The sequence below is a fragment of the Carettochelys insculpta genome, chromosome 1, assembly GCF_033958435.1.
Source record: "Carettochelys insculpta isolate YL-2023 chromosome 1, ASM3395843v1, whole genome shotgun sequence".
Classification (NCBI taxonomy): Eukaryota; Metazoa; Chordata; order Testudines; family Carettochelyidae; genus Carettochelys; species Carettochelys insculpta.
This window is the reverse complement of record NC_134137.1, coordinates 33,333,239-33,346,296: the sequence shown is the minus strand read 5'-3', so window position 1 is coordinate 33,346,296 and position 13,058 is coordinate 33,333,239. Positions and strand designations below refer to the sequence as shown.

The window sequence follows — 13,058 nt, the reverse complement described above, 5'->3', positions numbered from 1 at the left end:
TAGTTCCCATTTTACAGTATCCTGGGTTATTAATAGATTTTAACACATACATCATGGTAACATTGCCTTACCTAGAGTTTCACTGGAAAGAATAAGTGCCATGGGAAAACTACACATGGCCACAGAGAACAGTAGAATCAGGAGGAAAGAATGATTTTGTCCAAAGGCAGCTGATAGTCCAAGGAGGGGAGATAGGGAAGGAGGCTGTAACTCTTTATTTGGAGTGCTCAGAACTGTAAGCCACTGTGTTATCCCCTGCCTCATCAAGAGAGAGATTTGTGGAATTAAAACTGTATGTGTCAGTCCCTGCTACACCAGTTTGTCCACTGCCCCAGCAAACTCCTTGAGACTCTGCCATTCTTAACCTTGTCTTGCAGGTAACATGCTGTGAACCCCAGTTCCCAAACACTCTGGAAGAGTGTTCCTCTGCAGTACCCAGCCCCTGTCTTAGAATGTGCCAAGGCCACAGACCCTGAAGAGAAAGGATACACTATGCAGAAGATGCATTCCTTACTTAAATGTAGCAGCACTAAATCAAGAGTAAGATTATTGGGAAAGAAGAGCAAAGTGACGCTAAGCAGAGACAATAGAAACAGAAAATAGTTACATCTAAAATGCTTCCTAATGTCTAAAACGTAACAGGTTACAATCCTGGTTCAGGTAGTTTTGCACCTACCGTCGTTTCTCAGCATCCCCAGTCCCACATGGTTGGGGGATTCTCTTGTCACATATTCCAAGACCACAGCCCCTTTTGCCCCTTAAGTGATGGACAACAAAGGAGTTCCCTTTCTTTCCTTTATAGCCCCAAAAATCTTTTAATTGTATCCTTCGAAACGTAAACACAGACTGAGTTCCTCTCCCTATTCTGCTTCTTCTGTGGGGTGCAGGCACCTTGCCTCTCCTTCATCCCCAAGTCAGTGTGCTTTCTCTGTTAGCTTGACCAGTTCGTTTACCTTCAATGCAAATATACTTTCTTTGCCCTTCACTTGTAATCAGGCCGAGCTATTTTTCATGCGCCTGTTAGCTTGATCCGTGCAGACATGTAAATCCACATGCCGTTGTCTAGGGCAGGCTTGTGTATCAGCTACATTCAAACCTATTTCCAGACCACATACACAACTGTGACTACACAACCCATACATGTATCCCTCAGTCATAGTTGTGACCGGCCTGTCACCAGTTTTTATATGCTACCTTACAAAACATCGTTTAGCTAGATATCCTCAGTGTGTTTTGTGCACCCTTTGTCAACTGGCATGCAGGAGCTCTTAAGACTCTATGAGGAGAATCTTGGGATACCTTGCTAGAAGAGCATGCTGCTTATTGCGTTCTGGGGGTGTTAAACAATGTCATATATGCAAAAAGAAAACCCTAATTGTGGTTATGTACACTACTGTAGTGCCCAGAGAATTGGGGCCCTGGGTTGCCAGGCACTGCACAGACACACAGTAAGAGACAGTCTCTGTCCTGAGAGTTTACAGTACAAGGCCCTGATTCAGGAAAGAATTGAAGTGTGCACGTACCCTCAGAAGAACTGTGTTTTTAAAAATCATTCTAGATAGAATAATTGGGAATGTTTCCTTGCATAACCCATGAAAGCAATCCATTAGATAAATAGTTTAGTGAGAGAGCTTAAAGGATTACGACCCTTTTGGTACTGAATTTTGAATCCATTGATATTTTATCAGCAAATAAATTGTTAGCTGGAAGATTAATTTTTAAATCCATTTTAGATCACACCCTTCTCTGTTACTCTCTCCCCCTGGGCGCACACACATACAGTCCCAGGTGTCAGTGTCAAACTGGCCTGTGCAAAATTGACAAGGTAACTTTGAAAAGTGAATGAATGAGAGCCAGAGTTTGGGAATGCAAAAGGTATTACTATTTATAATGTTTGTTCCAGTGTGCTGAGGGACCAGCTGAGACTGGTAGCCGCCAAGTGCAAGAAATAGGTATAAACTCTAAGCAGAGCGAATAGAGTAGTGGTTTGCAAAAGTCATGTTTGTGTCACCATGTTGGCCCTTTTAGAAGTGTGGTCTTTTTGGTGGTGGTTGTTTAAAATCTTTAGAGTGTGGGGCTTAGTGAAGAGAGGATTAGTTGGATGGGGAAGCCAACAAAAAGGCCAAGTTTGGCTTGGTGAAAGGAGGCTGTTAATCCTGACCATAATGTTGGCAGTAGCCATTAAATAGCAGTTTCATTAGGGAACTGTAGCATCCCCTTAAGTTGCATAAAAGGAGGACGTGACTTCTCCCTGTTGGTAGAGTCTCAACTCACGCATAGCCCAGATTAGATCACGTGGCCTTGGCTATCATTTCTTGATGGCTTACTGTGCAGAACTGTCTGCGCAGATGTCAGATAGAAACAACAAAAAAGAAGTTCAGACAAGTGCAAGTAAATTGTGTATATTAAACAACTGAGATTTCCTCCCTTTGTCTCCTCCCTCTGCCAGCTTAGTAACTGTACTTCAGCTCCAGTGCTTGGGGCAGGCTCTCCTTTTCCTTGCATACTAAGCCCCTTTCCATGTCCTGTTTAACTTCCACTTATTTTGGGAGACCTCCTTTGGGGTTCATTTCCAATTCCTCTCTGTGTGAGGGGTTGTGAAGTACTTCGTTTTTGGTTTTGTCTGTATTACATTCCAGTTCTGCAAATGCTTACAGCTGACTGTCCTGTTAATGTCAGTAAACTGGCTTCGGTAGATAGTTAGTTTCTATCAAACTCCTCATAAAGCAGACAGCTTGTTATGTTTGTGCTTACTGCTAGTAAAAGCGTTCTTTTCCAGGAAAGGGAGTGCAACCGTTTCCATCCACTCTCCTGTGCATTTCCAGTACGGCTGCTCACTAACTTTCCCCATATGTCCTCTCTTGCCTGCTAATGATCCTCACTTGTGCTAAAGTTTACTAACCCATAGGGTGTTGCATAGACATGTCAGCCAGCCCTCACTCTGCAGTGGTGAGCTTTAGTGCATCTGGTTTTAATAGAACTTTTCAGATGATAAGAATTTTCCGGGTTCAGATGCTACAAATGTCAGTAAGTGATGGTGGCATCACACAAAGCCAAGTGTCCTTTTTTCTGTTGAAAGAGAAATCTGTTCCAAAGGATGCACGCCCCCCATCTGCTGGAAAATAAAGGAAGGTTGGGCCAGGTTCTCAGTTCACTCTGTTCCCTTTGTGCTGCTTCAGCAACTCCCAAAGGGACAGACAGGCACTGGTAGGGTAGATGAGGATCCACCTATGAAGGGGGAATGCCCAGGTGATACAAGGTGAAGTAGATGGTTCTCTGCTGTTCTCTCATGGGGCCCTAGCCCCTTGACATAAGAAGGACTGGGTGTTGCAAACTCTGACTTCAGTCTGGTGTGTAACCTAGTTTTGACCTAATGACCGGACCTTCTTATCAGAGTGCTGTGGGTGTTACTGTCCATGCTATTTACCAATCATATGCTCATCAAAGGGTTAAGGTTTTGATATATGAAAATTTAATTTAATTCTTTTCTTTTTCTGTGTCTTTTTGTGTAGGTCCTGAGGGAATCTAATAAATTAGCTGAAATGGAAGAACCTCCTTTGTTGCCAGGAGAGACCATTAAAGACATGGGTATGTGAACTAGCGCTAATTTTGTTTTTGTTTTTTATGATTAGACAGAATTCCCATAATCCTTAGTTTGTGTCAAATTGATTCATTGTCTCCCCTGGCCTGTGCAACGCTAATTAACCACAGTCTGTCCACTAGCCAAGTTTGCCCTGCAAATCAACATTGCCTTTAACTGAGAAAAAAGGAGAATAGGTAAGCTTAGGGTTCTTGAGTTTGGTATTGTTCTGTGGTTTTTGCATTCAGATTCTCTGATGTGACTGAGGACTATAACTTTGCTGGTGAATCCTGCGGAATTAAATTCTGGTCACATCTCTCATGCTTTGATTTGTCTTGGGGGGTTCTAAAATGGTATGTCTTCTAAATAACAGCATTGGATAGTAGACATGGCAGGTCTCTTACCCCAGCCTCTTCTTTTCCCCCTAAAAATAACCATGAGTAGTCTTAGAAGAATAGGCCATGACTGATAAGCTGCGCTAACACTCATGTCCTTCCCCAGAAATCTCCAAGCATCGAGTAATAATCAGTGGTTGGAGATACTCTTTTAAACCATCCTATGCCACATGGGTGCGTGTTATTTTTCACATGAGGGTAGCTGTTAAATATCTTCAGTTTTTGAGAGAGTGGAGACATTTTCAAGGAAATCTAAGGAGAGCAACTTCACTTTCTTGGCTGAGTAGACATACTCTGGAGAGCTCCTGGGGAGCTATTTAAATATATAGGTAAACTAGTATTCAGGTCTGTAAAAGAGATTTCAGAATATATAGATATTATAAGCAAAATACAGGAAGATAACAAGCGCTGTGGAATATAATAGGGAATTAGAGAATTTTTAAACCAGTTGATAGGATTCCATAACTGAAATACCATTTTTGACTCAATGCTGTTGTTTTTAGAGTCCTTCCTATTGTATAGGACTTTTCCATAAGGGTAGATTTTAATGTACTTTAATTTTTTTTTTCCACGTAAATGATTTAGGCTGTATCTACACTACCACCCTCCTTCAAAGGAAGGGTGGTAATTAGGGTGTTGGGAGTTTACTAATGAAGTGCTGCGCTGCATACTTTTGAGGAGTAAAGAGACTTTGAAGTTGTCCCAGGACTTAAATGTACCGGTGGGTGAGCCACAGCTAGACACGAGCTGCTACGTCGAAGTTTAGAAGTGGGGGGGGAGGGGTTGCTTAATGAAGTTCTGCGTATACAGCTCAGCACTTCATAAGTAAACTCCGAACACCCTAATTACCCTCTCCATTGTTTGGTTTCCAGTATTTCCTTTTCATTGTAAAATTCCTTGGGATTGCTCCATGAAAAACACTCTAAGAACTAATTAGAACTGGTCAAAAAGATTAAAAATTCACACACTGAACAAAATGGTTGATCAAAGTTTCAGTGAGAAAACAGGTTGCGATTGTCAACATTTTTCCCGCCATAAAAAATTCCCTGCTCCCTCAGTTACTCCAGTTCCCCACCTCCACCACCTCTCCGATAACAAGAGCGCTGAAGTAACCAATCAGGGCTCTGTGTACTCTACCAGGGTAGGAGCCTGCCATTGTAATTCCTGACTTGCCTCAAGGGGTCATTGATGAGCAACACAAATTGCTTCAGATCATGTCCCCATCCTGTCCCGACGATCCCAGAGCTGACTGTATTGATTCCCCATGCAATGCGGGCAACTCAGTGGCAGCCACACTCTGTCACCGAACTGCCCAACAAGCTGTCCTGCTGACTTCACTGGCGAGTCACCCGTCTCGGGCCCTAAACAACCCATGACGAATGGCTCCCTTAGGGTTTGGAAGCTGGAGTTTCTAAAGGAGGTCTGGTCTTTGTGGGCTGCTTGGATTTGGCAGCTGTAGTGAATACGTCTTTTCTGAAAGGATTGTTTGTGTCTCAGGTGGCGAGGGAGTGCTGGTACCCATCACTGCAGAGCACTAGAAAGAGTTGCCATTGTACAGAGCCTTCAGAGCGCTTTGGTGACACAAGGTGTGGTGGGGCATTAATTGGAGTGGGGGTAAAAAAGCCACTTGACGGTTGGCGTTTTCATTTGACACGAAGTAGCAGGGTTGGCAGGGGAAGTGTTCCCAGCAGAGGGCCAGTGGCACCACTTGCCTGGAACGAATGAGAAGCATTGACAGCCTTTTCAGAAGGGGACTGTTTTGAGTCCTCACCACTGAAACCAAAAAAAAATCATTTGTGGTGGATTGATTAATGCCTAATTGAACATTAAAATCATTGGCAATTGGCAAATAAACGCCTTCAGTCAGATCCACAGCTGGTATAAATTGGTGTAGCTGCCTTGACTTCAGCAGAGCTATGATTTATTTGAAGTCCTTACCCTGCAATGGACTTGATGCAGGCAGACACACTGAGGCCAATCCGATGCAGAAATGACTCACTGACTCAGAGTTAATTGAAAGATCAGCACCTAAGCATGCTAAAAGCAGCGCTGGGGAAAGTGGCTTCTGGTATTTGTGACGGTATCTGAACTGATATCATGGCCTGATCATGATCAATGTTTAATTTGATGCTGATTTTTACAAAATGTTAGCTCTTTGCCCGTCAGGGCAGCGATGCTCTCTTTTCTATGGTTGTGTAGCATCCAGCACAATGGGGTCCTCCCTGACCTCATTAGGGTGTTTAATAAATAGGAATCGCTTTATTTTTATGAATCAGCTGAGCAACTTCTGGTTCTTTGGTTTTGTGAACTGTTGTTTTCTTTTGTTTTACCCCCTTCTTTTTTCTAGTTACAAAATTGAGAACACATTTCATCCATCTCATCGTGTACACCCATGCAGAGATCAAAGGATTGATTTTGTGTGTGTGCGTGTTAGCAGCAAAAAAAAAAGGGGGGGGGTGCTCAAAAGGCTCTTAAAATTACACAGGTGTACTACAAGATTTCTGTAGGTGTTAAGTGTGGTGCATGTTTTATGATAACACTTCAAGGCCCTTTCCTTTGCAAACTTCTGCCTTATTCCTGGATGATTATTGCCTAAACTGTGATACTAAAAGCAATGTGTGTAACCTAGAGATGTGTTAATGTAGTGGTATTTGTATACAGGTTCAGGTTCGTACCTGAGCACAGATAACCTTTCCTTTGCACCCTTACATTAACAGTAATAGAAATTGAACTCAAAATTCTCAGCAGGACCATGCAAATCTTGATCACACCTGCAAGCACTTGCTCATGCAAGTAGTGTTATTGATTTCGTTGGGCCTGCCCAGTTGAGGCTATGTCTACACTGCAGGGTTTTTCAGCAATAACTTGTTTTGAGGTTCTGACTTCAAAATAAGATTTTTCTGGAAAGAACATTCACACTGCAAGAACATTCTGAAATGGAGTGTTCAAACTAGAGAATCCAATTTCAAAAGAGCAATGATGGGATGCCTCCCTGGAGGCCTATTAATTGTAATTACCTCTGCTTAGTGCACACTGAGTTAATTTCGAAATTGAAAGAGGGGGTTGGCGAAAGTTGTTCATTTTGGAGGAGTTACTATTTCAAGTTAACTAGCCTGTTATTCTAGCATAACAAGCTTGCAGTGTGGACACAAGAGTTTTTTTCTGGAAACAAAGGGGTTTTTCAGCAAAAAGCAAAAACAAAAAACAGTGTAGACAAGCGTTGAAAGTCATAAGCTGTAAATGTAAGTTACTATAGTCAGGTTTTTGCTCTCATTGATTAAACTTAAATGTGCACTGGCTGCTTTTCTCTTTCTTTCACTTCTAAGCCAAAGATGTGACTTACATCTGCCCATTCACTGGTGCTGTGAGAGGAACCCTGACGGTTACAAATTACAGATTATATTTCAAAAGCATGGAAAGGGTAAGCTTGGTAACCATTTCATTCCTGTCTCCTGTATGTTCCGTAGCCCTGGGCCCTGTTATGACTCTGTATAAACAGCAGTTATATGTTTTGTTGGCTGGTTTGGGGTGACCCCCCCCATTTAAATTAATAAATGTCAATGGTCTCCAGGACCCTCCGTTTGTCCTAGATGCTCCTTTAGGTGTGATCAACAGAGTGGAGAAAATTGGCGGCGCTTCCAGCCGTGGTGAGAATTCGTATGGACTGGAGATCGTATGCAAGGTAAATGAGCTATGGGAGAAGGGTTTTGGTTTTGTTTTTTTTAAAGGAAGTTGTCACTGTCTGGTAGGTAACACAACTAAGAGGTCCAGCTCAGGTCAGACTGCCAGAAAATGGGGCCTACTCACCAAATGGGGGGTACACACTGTCATAAGATTTCAGCAAGCTAGTAACAAATGTAGGCTTCCAAAATACTGTGCTGGTTGTTATGGAGCCCAGACAGTTCCCTTCAGGCCCTTGTGCACCATCTAGACTAACCAGACTTCTGTGCTAAATTGTCATTAAAACCAGAAGCAATCACATAGATTGGGTTCATCCAATTTCAATGAACCAGACCCACGCCCTTGGTCAAAATATACTTCATCTCTTACTTAAAACCCACGCTGGTAGCCAATTCTTCAGTAAACTAAAATCTGAAAATTATTTTTAAAAAAGGGAAGGAAGTTACTAAGTGTTTAAAGTGAATCAAATACATTACAGTTGATTTTAGAGTTTGTAGACCAGGATAATAGCAAGGATGTTAAACCTGCTGTAAGTCTCACAGAATCACTGAAAAGACTGGCTGTGGGAACTGGGGTGTATTTTCAGTCTATTGTTCAAAGCTTCCCCCTTTGTTAGAAATTGCAATCCAGATGTGTGGAGCAGGAAAGAGGCAAAGAAATGATCTCACAGTCTCCTTTTATATCCTCAGCCAATGTGCATGGAAAGTTACTGTCCCAAACACGGCGTCAGGGATCACATGTTCCATGTGCCCTGCTGAATCACTGGGCCTTCACTGTCTATTGATCTCTGAGGCATCCTTAGGAGGGGCCCACTGGAGCAGCTCCAACAGGAGAGGTTGTGTGTGTGTGTGTGTGTGTGTGTGTGTGTGTGTGTGTGTGTGTGTGTGTGTGTGTGTGTGTGTGTGTGTGTGTGTGTGTGTGTGTGTGAGAGACAGACAGACAGACACTCTATACCTTGGCAGTGAGGCAAATCTTGTGGCATTTGGGAGATCCTAGTTCAAGTGCCAGCTCTGAATCAGGATATTGCGGGATGGGTTTTCACCAGAAATTCCATCCTGGACCTGAAAAACTTTCCAGATGAAAGGTTTAGGAAAAATAATATATTTTCTTGCAAAGTTTTGAAAAGTGTTGGTGTCAGTGACTCAGTATTTCCCAACCAAAAAAGATTATTTGAAAAATTCCCTGCCAGCTCTAGAGAGCACACAAATCTCCCTCCAGTTTATTAACCAGTCTTCCCCTCTTATATATAATGGTGGTGAAGGAAGGATATGAAAACAATACCTGTCCAGTCATCTTGGCATTACTTAACCATCCAATCTTAATACCACCAGCATATCATTGCCTAAAATCTAACCACTGCTTAGTCAATGAATATATAAAACTCCTGCCTATTGTGGGTCACAGCAAGGAGTTTCGGGTTTGATGTTGATCCAGGAACATGTCATTTTGCATATGCACGAAATGGCGCCCTGGGAGATCGAACTTAAGCGTTCAGTCTCCCATGGCTAGGGTAGACCTTGCCAAAATGCAGTCTTCTCTGGTCATCATGTCCCCTGAAAGTTCCTCTGCAGATACAGTCAGGGCAGACATCTATTTTCGTTTGCTCTTTCTCTGATTTTTGTGTTTTAAATCTAGCTCCTCTTACATGAAGAGGTATATTCATGTATATGAAGCCTGTAGTCTCACCACCATTTTCCACTGGTTACTGAAGGCTCTTAAATTGTTCATTGCAAATCTCTGTGTTTTAAGTGAGGAATTGCTCCCCTTTGGGTGAAACTTAGGAACCTGGCTTTGTCTAGCTTCAGAAGTTTGGTTTTGTAGGAGAGTAAAGTATGTTGGTCTTGGTGGTATAGCTGTGCCATTTACTGTATTCATAGGAACTATTTAGCTTTAGAAACTAGGGTTGTAATTCTGTATTTCAGTTCTTTTTGGATTCCTCAGAATCATTGTGCACATGCACATTGTTTTTAAAGTTTGCTAACAGTGTAATGTGATGCTTTGCTTAACTTTTCTAGGACATTCGAAACCTACGGTTTGCTCATAAACCTGTGGGACGAACTAGGCGGTCCATATTTGAGAACCTAATGAAATACGCCTTTCCGGTATCCAATAATTTGGTAGGCTACTTCTCCTGCATTTATGGGTAGATGAAGAATGTTGGTGCACAGTTTCATTCAGATAGTGCACTGTTTTTATGGGGTGGTTTTAGTTGAGTGGGGAAAAGGTGATCTGAAGTCATTTCTGGGTATGTCTACACTGCAGTTAAAATCCCAGGGCTGGCGTATGTTGGTTGGCTTGGGCTCATGGGGCTCAGGCTAAAGGGCTGTTTAATTGCAGAGTAGATGTTTGGGTTCAGTTTGCATCCAGATCTTTCAGACCCTGCCACCTCTCGGGGTCTTAGACCCAGGCTCCAGCCTGAACCTGAACATCTACACAGCAGTTTAATGGCCTCTTAGCCTGAGCCCTGCAAGCCCAAGTCAGCTGGCCTGGGCCAACCTCAGGTTTGAGTTGTAGCATGGACATACCCTTTGTGGACAAAATTCTGCTTAGACTGAGGTGTTCTGTTCAGGTGATTAAAACACTAGGCCAGGGGTGGCCAAACCCTGGCTTGTTGAGCCATTAAATGTGGCTTCTCCTCAGAGCTGCACACCTGGAGTGCCATCCACCACTTACGCGCACACCCCAGCACTTGGCAGGAGAAGCACTCAGTGGCAGCAGCAGTGGTGGCTCTGGTGAGTCACTGGCATAGAGTCAGAGTGTGGGTGGGGTAGGGTCTAAAGAGGGTGACTGGCTCTGGGGGAGGGCATTGAGTTGGGTGGGGGTCTGGCTGTGGGGGAGGGCATTGAGTTGGGCGGGGGCCTGGCTGTGGGGGAGGGCATTGAGTTGGGCGGGGGTCTGGCTCTTGGGGAGGGCATTGTGTTGGGCGGGGGTCTGGCTCTTGGGGAGGGCATTGTGTTGGGCGGGGGTCTGGCTGTGGGGGAGGGCATTGAGTTGGGCGGGGGTCTGGCTCTTGGGTGGGAGTCTGGCTCTGGGGGAGGGCATTGAGTTGGGCGGGGGTCTGGCTCTTGGGGAGGGCATTGAGTTGGGCGGGGGTCTGGCTCTTGGGGAGGGCATTGAGTTGGGCGGGGTCTGGCTCTTGGGTGGGAGTCTGGCTCTGGGGGAGGGCATTGAGTTGGGCGGGGGTCTGGCTCTTGGGGAGGGCATTGAGCTGGGCGGGGGTCTGGCTCTGGGGGAGGGCACTGAGTTGGGCGGGGGTCTGGCTCTTGGGGAGAGTTGGGGGATTGGATTATAGTGGTGATATGGGGTGCCTGATTCTGGTGAAGTGGGGGGTTGGGTTAGAGTGGGGTGGTTTGGGGGTGCATGGCTCTGGAGGAGGGAGAGGGCATTGAGCCCCATATTATATTTATGTTTATCTATCTACAGATATATATTATATCTATAGATAGATAGATAAACATAAATTTATAATATGTGGCTCTTCGCACTCTCTCTGTGGCTCTTCGTCCCTAACTGGGTCAAGAGTCCTGAGGTTGGACTGTATTCATGTATCAGTCATGCGCTTCCAGGGTGATCTTCGCTTAGCCACCTTTTTGTCTTTCTTCCCCATTTCTAAAATAATAATAAATTTCCTGCTCTTCAGGAGTGCTACGATTTTATTGATTAGTATCTGTAAAGCACCGAGATTGCCAATGGAAAGTGTTATGTAAGTGTAAATCGTTATTGTTATTATTAAATGCCTGTATGACCTCAGAGCCTCATCCAGCTTCTGTTGAAGTTAATGGGGAGTCTTGTCATTGGCTTCACAGGAGTTACAGCAGCAGTTTATCCCGTTTTATATGAAATTGTTGGAGCAGGGAATGATAGCTCGGTGGTTAGACCATTGACCTTACAAACACAGGGTTGTGAGTTCAGCCCTGGAGGGGGCCTTCCCGGGGTAGGTCAGATTTAATTTAAAAAAAACAAAAAATCTGTCCAGGATGGTGATGAGTGAGGTCCTGTTGTGAGTGCAAGGGACTGGACTCGATGATCTCTCAGGGTCCTTCCAGCTCTGAAATGTGTGTATCTCCCAGTTCTGCAACTTTGTGTGTGCATTCTGTGCCTGCACCCTCAAGACCTGCTGTTGTGAGAGAGCCCCCCTGGGACCTCCCTTGAGTGAGACCTATCTACTTCAGTGGGGCTCTGTGCAGACAGATTGTTGTGTTCACAGGCAACAAGTTGCAGGATCATGCCATGTTGTGTAACAAAAATACAGGATATTCTTCATGTGTTAAGGAAATGCAACTCCTCTATGGCACTGCACAATTAGTCACAATGTATTTGAGACACCCAGGTGTGGACTTTTCTCACTGATGCACACATGCTTGTAATGGATCAAATTTTCGGGAAACAATGAAATCTGTCAGAGGCTCAGTCAGTACTTGGCTGACTGCCCTTACACCTGCAGAAGAGCTGGTCCATTCAAGGATGTGATGATCATGCAGTTGTTGCTTCAGATGCTGGGTAAAGGATGTACCTCTGCAGAATGTGAGAGGGGAGTCTTCTTGCCACACAAGTGATCTTCCTTTAATAATAAACATCTTTTGTCCCAGTGACGTAGGAGATAATAGATCAGTGTGATAGCGAACACGGAGGGCTGTGCATTGGTGTGTTAATTACACTGTACAATGGGAGTGTCAATTACTTTACAAAGCCATAAAGGAAAGCAGTGTTGTAGAAATAAAAGAGGAATCACAGGTTATTGTCTGAGATGTCAAATAACATGGAAAATGAACATTGAGCATTTAATGGTAAATGTTCTTTCTCTCAGCCCCTTTTTGCATTGGAATACAAAGAGATTTTCCCAGAAAACGGCTGGAAGGTGTATGACCCTATTTTGGAATACAGAAGACAGGTAAGTGTTTGTTTAACATTCTTGCTCCTATACATTATTTTTCAGAATTAAAGGTCTTTTTTGTGTTATAATTACTCATTGTATGTAAGGAGGAATAATCCTACCATGAAATGTCTGCAGGGTCAAGGTATTGGTATTCCAAGCAACTGGCAGCAGAAGTAAAGCTGCACAGCCCTAACAATGCCTGAAACACTGCTGCAAATGGGATTTAGCTTGCACTAAACAGATTTTCATGATCGTGTGATAAAAACATCTTTGGCCCTGCCTAACTGTTGGTTACACCAGCTAATATGTCCCCGGAACACTTCTGAGCTTGGAATATATTGATGGAACACACAGACGCTGGTCGGGGGTGAGGAGGTGGAGGGTTTCATATCGAAAAACTTGCACATGTAATGCTCAAAAGTTGATTTAAAGGAGTTAGTTTTTTAGATGTCTTTTATTTTACAAAGATCAAAAAATAACAAGAGAGAATCATCTGAATGAACAACTAATGTCCTTCTCATAGGAA

The 13,058-nt window shown here is 43.7% G+C and overlaps 1 protein-coding gene across 9 annotated transcripts in view; it reads left to right on the top strand.

Annotated features, from left to right (window-relative positions):
• MTMR2 (myotubularin related protein 2) overlaps positions 1 to 13,058 on the top strand; it is a 96,392-nt gene that overhangs the window by 56,965 nt on the left and 26,369 nt on the right. For 8 of the 9 annotated variants that reach the window (XM_074984394.1, XM_074984385.1, XM_074984386.1 and 5 more), the window contains 5 exons: positions 3,513 to 3,588; positions 7,302 to 7,396; positions 7,547 to 7,657; positions 9,672 to 9,773; positions 12,464 to 12,547. In XM_074984394.1, coding sequence (XP_074840495.1) covers positions 3,543 to 3,588; positions 7,302 to 7,396; positions 7,547 to 7,657; positions 9,672 to 9,773; positions 12,464 to 12,547 — 438 coding nt within the window. In that variant the 5' untranslated portion in view covers positions 3,513 to 3,542. The remainder of the gene's footprint in view (positions 1 to 3,512; positions 3,589 to 7,301; positions 7,397 to 7,546; positions 7,658 to 9,671; positions 9,774 to 12,463; positions 12,548 to 13,058) is intronic. The other variant, XM_074984388.1, reaches the window with a different exon arrangement.